This window comes from Xyrauchen texanus, chromosome 27 (assembly GCF_025860055.1).
Source record: "Xyrauchen texanus isolate HMW12.3.18 chromosome 27, RBS_HiC_50CHRs, whole genome shotgun sequence".
In the NCBI taxonomy this organism is placed as follows: Eukaryota; Metazoa; Chordata; class Actinopteri; order Cypriniformes; family Catostomidae; genus Xyrauchen; species Xyrauchen texanus.
In genome coordinates, this window is record NC_068302.1 from 28,436,135 (window position 1) to 28,453,493 (window position 17,359).

The 17,359-nt window shown below is 37.4% G+C and overlaps 1 protein-coding gene across 1 annotated transcript; it reads right to left on the reverse strand.

Moving 5' to 3' along the window:
• Window positions 1-213: 213 nt before the first annotated feature.
• On the reverse strand, window positions 214-17,359 carry LOC127620981 (RNA exonuclease 1 homolog). The gene is made up of 16 exons (XM_052094368.1): window positions 17,052-17,359; window positions 13,417-15,212; window positions 12,820-12,924; window positions 11,108-11,324; window positions 10,778-10,926; window positions 10,534-10,671; window positions 9,269-9,389; window positions 7,780-7,905; window positions 7,510-7,647; window positions 7,153-7,266; window positions 6,959-7,032; window positions 6,512-6,622; window positions 6,181-6,296; window positions 5,944-6,082; window positions 3,790-3,910; window positions 214-1,793 (listed from the first exon to the last, which is right to left on the reverse strand). Exons 1-16 carry the CDS (start codon window positions 17,230-17,232, stop codon window positions 1,705-1,707), a joined length of 3,735 nt encoding a protein of 1,244 aa, XP_051950328.1. The 5' UTR covers window positions 17,233-17,359; the 3' UTR covers window positions 214-1,704.

Below are 17,359 nucleotides of genomic sequence, written 5' to 3' on the forward strand. Positions count from 1 at the left end.
TTTTGAATATGTCTATCAGGGGAACAGATTTCATATTTTAAAATTACCTGCAGATCATGTTGGTTGAAAGTAACAATGGCTAAAAAAATGAAGTTAGATCTTAGGCAAGACCATGTTTGCAGATTCCACTTGGTTTGATATTTTATTATCTAGTGCAATTAAAGGCTGAGGTGGGTTTAAACAGACTATTTCGTTTTCATAAAAATGGGATAGTTTATTAATAGATTTTAATAGAAAACAAAACAGCTTTGATACAGTCTATTTACAGCTCATGGCATTATTGTCTGCCCATTTCAGAACATTAACAAAACACTGTACAACCATCTTGATCTTTACCTTTAACATTCACGTTTTTAAAAGTGAACATGTTTTCAGTAGCAGTTTCTGAAAGTGATGTTTTTAACATTGCAGGCAGCACTTTGCGTTTTTAAAAAATTATATGACATTTTGTTTAATATTTAACAAAGTACTGCATTTTCAAGCTTACAATGACTAAAAAACTCAAAGTAAACAGTTGTTTATTGTCTTTCATGAATTATTATAACAACCAATAACAAATTTGAACATGTTAACAAATGATCTCAAAATACAAGTAATAATTATAGTAGAGATAATAATACTGTCTGGGTTAACATGGCATATTGTCATGAAAATCACAGAAACATCTATTTTTTACATATTTGCAGCAAAAGACAGCATTTGTGAGTATGTGCATTGCTATACATTATTACTAGAGGAAGTGACATCACACCAGTGCTGAAAAACATAGTTTCAAGTATAATTGTGGATTTAATTTATAGCCAAATCAAAAATTTCATAAGTACAAACTTCTTTAGAGTGCAACACATAAACCTTTCAAAAAGGATACCTGGAGCCACATCGCCAAAATTGACCATTAAAACAGCATCAAAACTGAGCAGCTCGGGGGGGACAAAGCATTGATAACAAAATAAAAGCTTGGGGGTTTATCAAAAATGGAGAATACTGTTTTAACTCAACAAAAAGACAATTACCCTGCAATGAATTACAAATTCCATTTCAAAGATATAATTACCCCAAAAACAAAACAAAAATATCATAATTTACTCACCCCTCATGTTTTTCCAAATCTGTATGACTTGTTCTTTGGAACACAGAAGGAAATGTTAGGCAGAATGTTAGTCTTAGTCACCATTCACTTTCATTGCATCCTTTTTCCATATAATGAAAGTGAATGGTAACCAAGGCTGTCATTCTGCCTAGCTTCCATACTTTTTGAAGCTTAATAGCACAACATTTCTCATTATGTGTTCCACAGAAGAAAGTCATACGAGTTTGGAACAATATGGGAATGTCATTTGTGTGAACTATCCCTTTAAATCTAAACTGAAGACATGATGATGGCCATAACCAGGTCAGTTTAAACATGGTGGGAATTAGGATTGCTTGTTCCACAGATTGCTTTGACAGAAGACCGGATCGGGTTGCTAGGAGCCATGGTGGTCTAGGCTTTGTAATCTATCACATTATCCCCACAGGTCTCCTCCCCTTGTGTCAATCTCTCTCTCTCTCTCTCTCATTCAAACTGCAGCATTTCATTTGATGCAGTTCGTCCAAACCAAGTGACACACAGCCCATTATGAAGGGCTTCACATACGCTTCCTCTATGTCACTGTTCATCAAAAATAATTCCAGGTGGCGACAAAGAGCCAGTGGGGTCAAAGGTCATCTCTTCACCTTTGCATCCTCTTTGATCTTCCAGATCATGAGTTCCATGCAGGCCCGTGCATCCTCACTGGAGTCATGGCCCCCCACTGTAAGGTAAAGGAGAGTTAGACATGAAACATACATACACTGGTGGCCAAAAGTTTGGAATAATGTACAGATTTAGCTGTTTCGGAAGGAAATTGGTACTTTAATTCACCAAAGTGACATTCAACTGATCACAAAGTATAGTCAGGACATTACTGATGTAAAAAAACAGCATCATCACTATTCGAAAAAAGGTCCCATTTCCAGCAGCCATCACTCCACACCTTATCCTTGAGTAATCATGCTAAATTGCTGATTTGGTACTAGAAAATCACTTGCCATTACATCAAACACAGTTGAAAGCTATTTGGTTTGTTAAATGTAGCTTAACATCGTCTTCATGTTTGTTTTTGAGTAGACACAGTATGCAATAGACAAAGATTTCATACAAAGGTGTCTACAGTCTTCAAAGACAAAGGACAACTGGCTCTAAACAAGGACAGAAAGAGATGTGGAAGGCCAGATGTACAACTAAACAAGAGGAAAAGTACATCAGAGTCTCTAGTTTGAGAAACAGACATCTCATGTTTCCTCAGCTGACAGCTTCATTGAATTCTACCTGCTCAACATCAGTTTCATGTACATCAGTAAAGAGAAGACTCAGGGGTGCTGGCCTTATGGGAAGAATTGCAAAGAAAAAGCCATTTTTGAAACAGAAAAACAAAAAGAAAAGGTTAGAGTGAAGAAACACAGACATTGGAAAACAGATAATTGGAAAAAGATTGTTATGGATCTTAACCCCATTGAGCATTTGTGGGATCAGGCAGACAGTGTGTGAGAAGTGCCCAACAAGAAGCATTGGGTGAAATGTCACCTGAGTATCTGGACAAACTGACAGCTAGAATGCCAAGGATCTGCAAAGCTGCCATTGCTCGTGGAGGATTTTTTTGATGAGAAATCTTTGAAGTTGTAGAAGATGGTCTGACATTTTTTCAAATTGTAATAGTAATTTTTTACATTATTAATGTCCTGATTATACGTTGTGATCAGTTGAATGCCACTTTGGTAAATAGAAGTACAAATTTCTTTCCATAAGAGCAAAATATGTACATTATTCCAAACTTTTGGCCACCAGTGTACAGTCCAGAGCAAGGTCAGAATTTGCCCACTGGACCTAAATAGGGCATTTTGTATTTTGGACCATTTTTTCATGTCATCCATTTTATGTCAAATACTTAAATACAAAAATTCTCAATATGAATAACTAGATTGAGAATGTATTACCTCTTAAACAACTTAAATCAGAGACTATTTAGCAGAGACGGGCCACTTCTATTAAAATGAACGGGAGAAATCGGAATGCCCAATGGTAGAAAAGGAAGTTCTGCCTTACATCCAATCACATTTTAGATACAGAAATCGCCTGTCAATCAACTCGAGAACACACATGCAAGTTAGTTACACAAGAAAATTGTGTTTTTAGCATAATTGGAGGAAAAGAAGCACAATTTATGATACCAGTGTATCAGTCTGAAATATGTTTTTTGATTGTAATCTTGACCAACAGTTTGAGATTTTGGTCTTTCCCTGTTGAAGTAGATAATGTGACTATTGAGTGGACTGACTTGCTAAAAAAAACTTTGCTTCAATCAACATCAACTCACTTTACAGTATAAAGTAATATGTATAATTAGGCCTAAACAGACAAATTTATAATGGGGCTTTTTTTTTCTCCACTATATTATGAATTTCAGTGGCATTTGTCAACTTCAGTGGCATTTTTGCCCTGAGCCCTGCTTAATTTCTGACCCTGGTCAAGAGCAAGATTTATTTAGATCCTAAATAACCATTCTTTTCAATAAATTGGTTGATTTGGTTCACAAAATCATAGGTCTGAATAATTTGTTCACGATCACGAGGGCAAGTAAATGATGACAGAATGTTCATTTTTGGGGGAACTAATCCTTTGAATCAACCAAGAAACGCATCTCAGTACGTTCACCTTTTGTGGCTGTAGAAACAGCTGATATTAAGAAAAACACAGAGTAACATCCTCACCATTGTCCTGTATGATTCGTTTGAGGTATTCGGCCATAAGGTTTCGCAGGGCCCGTTTGTAAGGCAGACCTATGCGATGAGGAAACACAATGGCTGTGTCCACGACCATGCTGTGAATAAGCTAGTAAACAGAGAACATATGGAGGCAAGATCAGGACAAAGAGCAAGAGCAGACGGCATCATTATTATTAGCAAACATTCATTAAAAGACAAAAAAACAATGGTGCTGTTCCAAACCATAGTGAGCTGCCTTGCTGTCTATTGCCTAAAAAGATAGCATCCTAACCCAAATTGAACCATGGAAAGAATCATCATGATATCATTTGATATTCATGATTTCTATATTTGTTTTGTAAGAGATAAAATAATTTTTTCTTTGAAACTGAAGACACGCAATTTTAATAATACTGGAATGTATGGATTTATTATATTACCCACACTGCCCCATTTTTGTAAAACCAAAAATAGCATTGTGTAATTTGCATCTACTTATTTTTGTTTGGTTTATGTTTAATAAGTGCTGTCAGTCAGATGCAATTTTTAAAATAGCGATTAATTGCATAATCTTTCATAGTTAAATCGCAATGAATCACAGATTTTGAAAGTGCTGGAATTTGACATTATATACTTATTTTCCTGTCAAAACTTAGGAAAGAAAACGCACTATATGGCTGTGTCTTTTTTGGAAGGATGCGTCCTCCGGAGGTCACATTTGTCGACCGCATACATTATCGAGGCTGTCTCATTTCAGAAAAGCGAGAAGGACACTTGAATGCAGCCTTCGAATGCGACCTTCTTTCATGGGAATTTGGAAGATGCATGAGGTGTATCCTTCGTGGGCACTCATAACCCACATGTCATAAATACATTAAGCCAATTTGCTCGTAAATATGCAAGGAATATGAATTCCCAAGTTGAAGTACCTCAGTAGATGGGTGCAGAGTATATGTATAATTAAAATAAAGTATTAGACTAAAAGTACACCTGTAAAATACATTTTTCTCTTCTCTTTACATCATTATAACTCTCCTAAAGTGTACCTCATACATTCCCTTTTAAAGGGACTTTTTTCCATTCTCACTCAATGTTCTCCTGCTTTTTAAAGAGTGACGTGCTGTAATAGCAACCATGTTAGGTTCCATTTCCATTTGTCCTACGAAGGCCATCTTGTTTAAATGAGTCTTGTTTAAAGGAGGACACTCAGTATACTGCAGCCTTCAAAGGACACATCCTACCTAGCATGCAGCCTTCCAATTGAGAAATAGCCTATGTAACAATACAATGCTTGATTAACATTTTCCAAACAAAGCCTTCAACAGTATAAAGATAAAAATGTTTACTAAAATAGCACCAATACAAGTAACACTAAACGTTTACCAAAGTCTAAGTAAAAGTTTGACAAATTGAAAAAACTAGTCCCCACATAGGTTACATATTCATTTAAACTCTCATCCTTCACAATATTAATCAGCGGACTGGCTATCCGCTTTGTTACAGCAATCGTGAAGACGCGTTCATGATTCACATCAGTGCAGTTTTCGTGCTTATGTGGTAATTAAAATGCGCCTTAGTAAGGCTGAAAAATACTTGATTTGTCTCACTAGATCCATCTAGGCTTGTTTTATACAACAAATAGCATTAAAAGCTCCTTTGACCATCACTTCACTGACACTGAATCACTGCTGTGTGTGTTTTTGTGTGACCAGGCGGACACATCGCAAAAGTTACTCCCTTCCAACCAGTGTTTATGTTGGTTTATGCTAAAGCTAAATGCGTTAATCGCAATTAAGAAAAAATAATTAAATCACATCTGTTAATATTGAAAGCTCTAGTTTTGATCTATTTGTTTTTAATTGTATAGTTTATGTTTGTATGATTATTTTGGATAGAAGAGCTATTATCAAAAAAAAAGATACACGCTTTATCCTCTGGATAATTGGAAAATTACTTTTTCTAATGCAAAAATGCCAAATAATTGCCAAAATCAGGTATATTAAATGGCAGCACATTTTTTTCTGCTAATAGTTTGTAAATATCCTCCATGATGGGTGAGTTCCTATAATGCATTCAATGCTGTCTTGTGAGAAAGCCCTCTTAGAATTTACACCCCAAAGAAATATTCATAAAAACAGTATAAATTGTGTTTGTGTGAACCTTAAGGGCAAACAGGTCACTCTCCAGACTGTGTCCAATCAGAATGGATTCAGCACTGAACATGCTCAGTAGCACTGCCTGCACGTCTCTCAGGGTGATGGTGGTGTTCTCTAGGTCATCCTGCGTCACACCTGAGAACCTGAGCAACGGCACACACACAAAGCAGGTGTCGATTTAATGTGTTGATTGAAACTGGAGAACTGAACTATAAAACCATGCTCTGAATGCAATACCTACCGTGTGTTGTAATCCACTACTTTGCTCACCGGCTTGACAAATGTATCATAAACGACCTTGAGCTCAGAATTAATGACAGTCACTCTAGTCAGCTCCAACCCTTGTTTTGTGTAGCACTTTGAGAACAAAAAAATAGATGAAGAGCATTTACATTGATTCAATACACTGATTACATTTTAAAGTAGTTTGTGCTATTTTACCCTTTATGTTAAGAATATAGAGATGATTTAATCACATACAACTGCATCTTTCCCTCATGAGCATGTGCATAATTAAAATGTGCACCTTATGTGTGAATATGTGTGGGTGTTTTAACTAATTGTTTTCTTACCATCTCACAGTCCAAGGCGTATACACCTCCGTCCCCATCTACAGGTAGCCGTTTGCTAAAAGTCTTCACATAACCATCTAAAGATTCTTTCCGCCCATCTTGTACGTGTTGCTAAAGAAAATGGAACAGAAAAAAATAGGTGTACTAATCCTTTAGAGACCTCATACAACTTACTTAATATGATCGTCTTCAACGTAACACTCCAAACACCTTATTAAAAGCTTTGCCTGATTTACATGTTGGCTATGAAATGAATCCATCCAACTAGCAAAAGACTTATGTCCACAATATATCATAAGGAAAGGTTTGCTGTACTGAAAAGTATTTCAGAAAAGAAAATTAGCAGACACTTGATTAGACTTTAAAAAAAGACCTCAGATGAAACTTAAGGCTCTGAGTGATTGGATCACAAAACATTTGTATGATCAGACTGAAGATAAGACTTACTTTAGACACTTCACATCCAGGAGAACCAACCGCACCAGAACAGCAGTTATAGAGTGTCTCCCAACCTCCTGGTACTAAATAAGACATGCACATGCATGTCAATTAAAAAAATAAAATAATTTTAAGTATGGCATATTCATTTTAGCTGCCATGGCAGACTTTTCTCACATGTTTGCACATGCACACATACCCACCTCTGTTTCTGCGTAATCTTCCCCAGTGGTGACTGCACTCCTCCTTACGTACACAGTTGCCATTAGCATTTATCTTGTACTCAGCACCACATCTGCAACACACTTTGGAAAAAGCTGACAAAGACAAAAGGACAATTAGTCAAAAAAATAATAAAAAAGTTCTATGAAATACAGGAATGTAGTCTTAAGTCATAAATGTTTAAAGTAATAAATGACTAAGTCTGCAACTTATGTTCTTGACCGATAAGGTGAAAATATTTGGAGCTTAGTGCCATCTAGTGGTTTAGCTGTGTGTTGCATGGTGTATTGCATATTGACAGCAAAAATATACTGGTTTGAGACCATGACAAAACTTACGGTCATTGTTCTTCTTTTCTGGGAGGTTATGGACTACAACATGACCCGAGATCTCGGGATGAGGTCTGGGGTAGCCATGCTCCTCCAGCTGTTCCTCTGTCATAAGGTAATTCTTCAATTTCATGTAAAGAATGGCACCTGGAACACAGCACAGCACATAAACACACATACCCCTTAGACTTTAGTAATACCCCAACAATATAACCAGGCTGTACAACCATGAAAATGCCCATCTAGACATGAAATTAATTGAAAGTGGTAGTAATGTACCTTTAAGGTCCATATCTTGCTGTTTGCCAGAGCGGTTGATGGTGAAGCTGGTTCTGGCAGCAAGTCGACCACCAAGAACTCCTTCATGAGACTGAGCCTTTCTATTCACAGATACTGCTGAACTCTCTAAGGAACAAATGGCACCAGAAACACATTATCATATGCAGTCTTTCATGATAAATACCATCTTAAATGCTATACTAAAGCTATGTAAACATTTGATTAAACAGTAATTTCCTCAAATTCAATCCTGGCAAATCATGATTTCTGGGCCACAAACACTTATAAGACATATTGAGTAATATATATATACATAAGATATTTGTGTCAGTATTGATGGAAATCTGACCAAACCCTCGAAAACCATTAAGAATCTGGGAAACACCTTTGATCCATCTCTTACTTTTGAAGCCCACATTAGAACCATCACTAAAACCGCTTTCTTCCATCTACATCACATTGCATGACTTCGCCCCATTCTCAGTTTGAAGGATGCAGATTCACTACTTCATGCTTTCATATCATAATGTCTCGACTACGGTAACTGCCTCTTCACTGGCCTACCAGCTAAAACTACTGCCCAATTAGAATACATCCAAAACTCTGCAGCTAGATTTCTCAGTAACACAAGCGTTCCGCAAACATTACTCCCATCTTGTTAGTCTTCACTGGTCTCAAGCCTTATAAAGTTTAAAATTCTTCTGACATTCAAAGCACACTCAATGATCTGGCACCTTGTTATATATGTGATCTGCTGCATCCATACACACCAGCATGCACTCTTCAATCTTCTGATTCCAAATTGTAACTGTCCCTAGATTTCATCTTTCCACTTTTGGTGGGAGATCCTTCAGTGTAATTGCACCTAAACTGTGGAACTCTCTACCTCAGAGCCTCCATGACATCTCTATTTCTATCTTTAAATCTCAGCTTAAAACACATCTATTCTCAGCGCATCACCTGTCTTTTACTGATTGATGTTTTAGTTCCCCCTTTGTAATTGAGATGTAACTTCTGTTGAATTGTGTATATTAACGTACTTTGTCCTGTTAAATGTATATGGAGTTTAAAGTGTCGATGAGCTTGTGGAAAGGTGCTATATAAATAAAACATTATTATTATTATTATTATTATACTAATGATCATGATGTTAACAAAACAGTTGCTTGTTAAATGCTATTCAAATTTACCCCTAAACTTCAAAGACCCAGATCACAATCTGTCTCAATCACTGTTTTTCCCATGAGAAAGGCACTTAGCCTCATATTAAATGTACCCACGGTCACTTTAGATGAACATCTGGTAAATTGTAAATAATAATTAAAAAAAAACATTTTGTGCACACTACAAGAATCAAGCTCGTCTCCTTTGATGTTTTGAGTCGGTGACTGGTCTGCAACGAGAAGTCTCAGATCTCACAACAAATGGTCTTGTTCGGTGGTGTAAAAAGCTAAATTAATGTGTGTGTGTGTGTCTGAGTTAGACGCACTGATGGCAGGAGAGACAGGTGTGGTCCTGCTGCGGAGCTTCTTCAGTGTGTTCACAGCTACATTCAAGTAAATGTTCTTACTGCTGCTTCTGTCGTACACCACTTTCTCCTCCTCCAGAGCCTGAGAGCAAATGACACAACCACAAATCAGACATGAATCCAACTAACACACTTTCAGTAATGATAGATTCACCTTAGATAACCTCTCTCTGAATGTCACAGAATGTACAATATAAGGTTACAAAAAACAAACCACAAACTGTAGAGCAATTTGCTTATACAGCAGCTATATAAAACACAAAGAGCTCACTATTAAAGGAATAGTTCACCTAAAAATTATTTTGAATTTACTCACCTTCATGCCATCCCAGATGTGAATGACTTTTTTTTTTGGGTTGATTTCCTCCCCTTTTTCTCCCAATTTGGAATGCCCAATTCCCAATAGCGCATTACCGCAGAGACATTGCACTTGTGAATTCTTCACGCCATCCACGCACAACTCACCACACGCCCCACTGAGAGCAAACCACAATATGGTGGCCACAAGAAAGTTACCACATGTGACTACTCTCCCTAGCAACTGGGACAATTTGGTTGCTTAGTTTGACCTGGCTGGAGTCACTCAGCATGCCCTGGGATGTGAATGACTTTGATTATTTTGCAGAACAAACAAAGATTTATAGAAGAATATCTCAGCTCTGTTGGTCCTTACAATGCAAGTGAATGGTGAATGGTGAACAGACTTAAGCTCCAAAAAAAAGAAAATCACATAAAGGGCATATAAAAGTAATCCATTTGACACCAGTGGTTTAATCCATATCTTCAGAACTGATATGATAGGAGTGGGTGAGAAACAGATCATTATTTAAGTCATTTTTTACCATAAATCTCCACTTTCACAATTTGAAAGAAAGCAAAACGTGAGATTTATAGTAAAAAATGACTTAAATACTGATTTGTTTCTCACCCACACCTATCATAACAGTTCTGAAGATGTGGATTTAACCACTGGATTTGTATTGTTTACTTTTATGTGGCCTTTATATGATTTTCTGAGCTTTAAATATCTGGTCGCCATTCACTTGCATTGTAAGGACTAACAGAGCGGAGATATTCTTCTAAAAATCTTTGTTTGTGTTCTGCAGAAGAAAAAAAGTCATACATATCTGGGATGGCATAAGGGTGAGTAAATGATGAGAGATTTTTCATTTTTGGGTGAACTATCCCTTTACAATTGACTGGTAAGAAAGTGTTGGATGATGTACCGTCTGAAAAGCTTCTTGTTCAGAGGGACAGAACTTCAGACACTCGTCTATGAAGATGTTGAGATAACGCTGGCGAACATTAGTGGGAACCTTTGCCCCAAATTCAGCGGGAATGACAGGACGATTCATAGTAGAGCTCTGTATGAAGAAAGGGATGGGCAAAAAAGGGATAACAAGTTAATTTATTGCAAACAAAAAAGGTAGCCCACATGATGATGTTTATATTAATACATGGAGGCTTTGCCTTGAGAGTAGGGGTGTGAGCCATTCTCTTCTGCACTGTAGTGGATACGGTCTTTGAAAGGATGCCAGCTGATGTATGAGCTTTCACAGTAATCTGATCTGTCGCCATTCTGGTGGGTGACAACACTTGTTTGCAGGAATTAGCTAGGCCTGAAAATAAAAGAGCACAGTGTCAATATAAACATAAAACAACTTACAAGATTAAGTGGTACAATCTGCTACTAACAGAACTACTGGGAGCCATTATGTATTTCGTAACATTAAAAATAAGCTTTTTTACTCATGATACCTAAATCCTAGTGAAATAAGATATAATGGGGACCACTCATACCAGGCTTTGGGGAGGGCAGAGAGGTATTTGGCCGGTGTGCCACCCTCTGTTTTGCTCCAGGGAGCCCAAGAACTGATTTGGTGGAAACAGATGCTTTCTTTACTGCAGCAGCCAGCTGTGCCGCCTGCTGCTGGGCCTTCTGCATCCGTTGGAAACAGATCTCCTGCGCAGTAACCCTCCGATGCGGCATCGGTACAGTATTCAGCGATGACTCCGACTGAATGAAGATGACCATTATTGAAAAATAGATGGAAAAATAGAAAATGCAATCTGAATGAATACAATACAATTTGACAAAGATATACTGGAAGTACGCTACACATTGCATTACAAATGCTTTAAACTTTATCCACATGTGCTGTCCTAATTTCAGATATTTAGCATTTTGATCTTATTTAAAAACTCTTACTTATGACCAAACTGTTGCACAACAAATAAGGTTAAAGGGGTCATGTCATGAGAAATAAAATATCCTTGTTATTTTAACATATGAGGTCATTCTACTATAAAAAAAAAAAAAAAACATACTGTAAATTTCAAATTCAAACCTTAATCCCAATAAAAGCATTTATTGATATCAAGCTGCAAAAACACATCGTTCACTCCTTCCGAGACTTTTCAACATCACTAGGAGGCTCATTAATTCATGACTGCCTCTAGAGCAACAACATCAACTCCTACTTTAAATCATCTTACTCTTGGCTCTGCCCACTTGTGCTCATTTCATAAACAGAGAGAGTGCAGGACAAACAGGACTAGTGTGGCATAACTATCCTTGAACCCCAAAATGGTCCCATCTGGACTATTTTGAATAATTTTTTGTACACAAGCATGCATTAGACAGACATCTTTAACTGTTGTCACATATCTCGTGCCGCTTTAGACACAATGTCAACTCTGAAAAGGAGACCTCATTTTGTTTTATTCAGCTGAGCTGTGTCTTGCTGTTTTAAACACAGAAGTATCCTGGACGGGTCCTTGCGCCTATCTGTGCTATTATTAATTGTCGGTGTATGCAAACATGCACTAGATGGACGTCTTTGACCATATTAATGCGTTTTAGGCAATGTCCACCTCAGTGCAGGATACCACTGCATATAAGCTTGGATTGCTTGTGCACCAGCCATAATATGATTCAAGCTTTGCAAAGGAACTGTTATTGAAGGAGGGGCAGTTAAAAATACTATTGGACAAATCCATGAATAAACAGTTTCATTCATAATTATTTCAAATATTGAGACTGTTTTGTTTATGGTGCTGCTGTGCAAGATTGAACAGTTTAATATATTTGGATGCAATGTGTTGGATGTGCATTATGTGTAAACTCGATTAGTTTTATAATGTTGTGGAGCTCTTAAATTGTGTTTTCTAATATGGCTGTAATCAAGGGGCTGCACAATGTTAGCCAATCAGAACAGTGGGCATTTACGTTGAAGTTTAAAGGAGGTGCTTAGGCCAGAACCGAGCATTTCAGACAGAGGGCAGAGACAGGGTGAAAAATCATATATTACAAAATTATGACTGTTTTGGTGAAAAAAAAAAACTAGCAACATTATCATTACATTAACATTATCAGTGGACTTCAGAGAAGATAATACAATTATAAATAAAAGATAAAAAAAAAATAGAGTACGTCATGACCCCTTCAATATGTTAAGTGCATGTTAACCATTGAAAGGAAAGAAAAGGTCCATCAACATTACAACACTCACTTTTCCTTGAGCTTGAAAATGTGACACCCTCTTCTTCTGGCCAGGAAAGAGAGAAGATAAAGTGCTTTCTGTGTCTTCCCCCTCCTCCTCCTGCTCCTGTGAAGGCTAAAATGCACACATGAAAGTGATACTGAAACTGTCAGGTGGACCAGAATAATGTATTTATAAACATTCCACTACTAGTAAAAACTTTGCATAACGTCCTTAAAAGCCCATAATGACATTTTGAGGCACAAGAACATAAATTAATATTTGTACGCCATAATATTCCAGCAAAAGTGGGTTTTTGTGAAGTAAATTGACAGCTGTCATGCGTTTACAATATATATATATATATATATATATATATATATATATATATATATATATATATATATATATATATATATATATATATTTTTTTTTTTACATAAATTATTTGTAGGCTTACTTAAGGTTTTTTTTTTTTTTGTTTTTTTAAGAAAATGATACATTAAATATGTTTCTACAAATCTGAAATACTGGACTGACTAGATGGGCAGAAACAAACCTTGTTGAGTTGTGAACAGTCTGATGTCTAAATTTCATAAAGCTATAAGCACTCCCTGGCTGAGGTACCTGCTTGGCTTGTCTCCCTTTATCTTCCATCTTCACCTCTTTGGATTCATTAAATATCCGCAGACACTCCTCCATCGGGTCAGAGTCATACTCCATCTCAGCCTGCAGGGTGGAGTAGTCCACTCCTAAATCATCATCATCTCCACCACCATCATCAGCCTCATAGTCATCCTCTGATGATGATGTCACTTCTGATGTTTTCCTCTTATTATTCATAGCGCTTCCCCGTTTAAAAGCAGAAGCCGACTTCCTCACTATCCTCTCGTCTTCCTCATCTTCCTCTTCAGCACTCTCGGCACCAAACAAATCCACGTGGCTTAGAGTCCTCTGTTTGGTCTCTCTTGCCTCTTTTTGATTGGAGGCTGAGCTGTTTTTTTTACTTTTCTCTTTATTGCTGTTGCTATTGCTACTCTTCATTTTCTCCTTTCCACTGGTCTCAAGTTTTCCATTCTTGTTGTCTTTGTATTTGGACGATTCCTTGACAGTTTTCATGGGCTTGTCTGTTCTAGGCTTCTTTGAGTCGCTACTTTTATCTTTTTCCTTTTTGTTGTGGTCACTTTTCAGCTTTCCTGACTTCTTATTCCTGTCAACACTGTTTTTTGCCTCTGTACCTTGTTTCCGCACCTTTTCTGAATACTTTTCTTTCGACTTACTGCTTACCTCTATGTTCTTACATTGGATCTTGTCTTTTTTCATATTGTCTTTACTTGAATTCTTTGATGTCTTTTCCCCACTAGAACTTCCTTGTCTTTCTTTGTGACTGTTAGTTTTTTTACTTGAGTCTTTCTCCTCTTTTTTCAGTGTTTCGGATTTGTTACATTTCAACTGGCCACTTTTTTCAGTCTTTTCAATCTTTTTTTTAACTATCTTTTTACTTGACCTGTCCAGCTCCTGGGACTCAAAGTCTTCCGATTCACTCAATGAAAAGACATCCTCTGTTATAGAGTCCTGCTTTCTTTGTTGTCTCAATGTACCAGCATTTGCGTCAACTGACTCTCTTTCTTGTTTCAAGACTGTGTGGATCCCCTTGAGCTGCAGTCGGCTTATGGATGTCGGACGATACTCTGTCCCGGAACTTTCCTCATCGGATTCAGAAAAACTAGCAGTGTATTTTGGGATGTCAGCCTTTGGCGGCAATGACCTTGGTTTCTTTACCGTTGGAACATATTCCTCATCCTGCGATGGTTTTTCCCTTTCTGTGTGGTGAAATCTCTTTCTCCTCTCTCCTTCTGAAGACAAATTCCTCCTTTCTTTAACAGTCAGCTTAGCAGAATAGTTTGAAAGTGGGTCATACTCCATATCCGTGGAGGGTTTGGAATTATCCAGCGTGTATTTACACTTGACAGAACTGGTGTTGACAGTAGGTGGAGGGGGTAACACCTTTTTAACTTTTGCTTTGGAGACAGCAGTTGGCACGTACTCCAGCGTGTTTGCATTACTACTGCTGTTCTCACAGTCCAAGGTGTATTTATTGGAGCTTGGGGTAGGGTTGTATTCAGTTGCTTGTCCCATTTGATAACTTCCAGGATCATAGCCCTGATGGGACGATGCAGCAGTGGGTCTATGTCTCTTAACAGAACTAGTGGTGGGCTCATATTCCTGGTCTCCAATCTGAGAGAGTTTCTTCTTGTCTTTCTCCATTTCGCTGCGAACAGCTTCAATGGCCCTATTGACCAGCTCCAGCTCAATGGTGCCCAGGTCCACATCCTGACCTGCTGACAGGCTTGATGGTGGCTCCACATTATAATGCTCTCCTGATCTTACAACCTCTGGACTGAATGGATCATAACCTTTTTCTGTCAACAAAAGCATAAAATAAGTAAGCATAAAAATTGATTTAAAATTAGATACACAGAATAAATACACTAAAGAATCACAACAATCCATCCTAATAGTGTATATATATATATATATATATATATATATATATATATATATATATACACACACACACACACACACACACACAGCCAATTTGTTTGGAATAATGTACAGATTTTGCTCTTATGGAAAGAAGTTGGTACTTTTATTCAACAAAGTGGCATTCAACTGATCAACTGAATGTATAGTCAGGACATTAATACTGTAAAAAATTACCATTACAATTTTAAAAAACATTTCAGAACTTCTTAAACTACTTCAAAGAGTTGTCATCAAAACATCCTCCATGTGCAGCAATGACAGCTTTGCAGATCCATGGCATCCTAGCTGTCAGTTTGTTCAGATACTCGGATGACATTTCACCCCGCAATTCCTGTAGCACTTGCCATAGTTGTGGCTGTCTTGTCGGGCACTTCTCATGCATCTTACAGTCTAGCTGATTCCACAAATGCTAACACTCTTTTCCAATTATCTGTTGTCCAATGTCTTTGTTTCTTTACCCACTCTAACCTTTTCTTTTAGATTTTCTGTTTCAAAAGTGGCTTTTTCTTTGCAATTCTTCCCATAAGGCCTGCCCCCCTGAGTCTTCTCTTTACTGTTGTACATGATACTGTTGTTGAGCAGGTAGAATTCATTGCTGTCAGCTGAGGACATGTGAGGCATCTATTTCTCAAACTAGAGACTCTGGTGTGCTTTTCCTCTTGTTTAGTTGTACATCTGGCCTTCCACATCTCTTTCAGTCTTTGTTAGAGCCAGTTGTCCTTTGTCTTTGAAAACTGTAGTTTATACCTTTGTATGAAATCTTCAGTTTTTGGGCAATTTCAAGCCTTGTATATAGCCTTCCTTCCTTAAACAATGATTGACTGAGTTTCTAGAGAAAGCTGATTCTTTTTTGCCATTTCTGACCTAATATTGACCTTAAGACATGCCAGTCCATTGCAAACAGTGGCAACTCAAAAACAAACACAAAGAAAATGTTAAGCTTCATTTAAGGAACCAAATGGGTTTTGACTGTGTTTGATATAATGGCAAGTGATTTTCTAGTACAAAATCAGCAATTTAGCGTGATTACTCAAGGATAAGTTGTTGGAATGATGGCTGCTGGAAATGGGACCTGTCTAGATTTCACAAAAAACGACTTTTTCCAAATAATGATGGTGCTGTTTTTTACATCAGTAATGTCCTGACTATCCTTTGTGAACAGATGAATGCCACATTGGTGAATTAAAGTACCAATTACCTTCCGAAACAGCAGAATCTGTACAATGTTCCAAACTTTTGGCCGCCAGTGTATGTGCATCAACCATAGATATATAAACAGTATATAATTTATATTGATATATTAAATGTGTATTTTTCTATTCATTTCAGATCTCATTTCATACAAAAATATCCAATTCATGAGCTGCCAAAAACCAAAATTTGCAAAGCTAAATTATTTGAAGTTGTATTAGCAGCCAGAGCTTTCTGCAAATGCAATTGTTTACTGAGCTTTTGCAAAGTGTAGGCCTACATTTGTTTAAGGTAAACTGTCCAGTACCAACACTGCAGCATTTCTAAAGGACCATAAAATGCGTGTTATCATCAACAATATTACAAGATGGACTAGCTAACACCTGCCAAAACATATCCACAAATAATACGGAGAGTGTTGTGTTTCTTTGTTTAACCAGTAGAAAGCTTTTATGCATTTAAGAACCCAAAGACCCGTTTGAACAGAAAAAAACATGTCATCAAAGAAATGTTGGATTCACCGTTTGGACTCGACGAAAGCGCTTTAGTCTTTCTGATATCGTATTTCCCAGAGGAGGCTCGTCTTTGTTTGCTGTGTCTGAAGTGACAGTATGGTCTGCTGCACTCATCTCTACCGGCTTTCCCTGTATCACAATAAAACGGGCAGTCAATGCCACGGAAGAACCCGGTAGATCTCAACATCGCTGTTCATTACCACTGTCACCTTATTCGCCTTCTAAATCGTATGATTGTCCACCACGTGCGTGGTTCTTGGCATGTCCGTATGTTGCCACTTTCTTTAGGACAACAACAAGACTTCCTACGACGC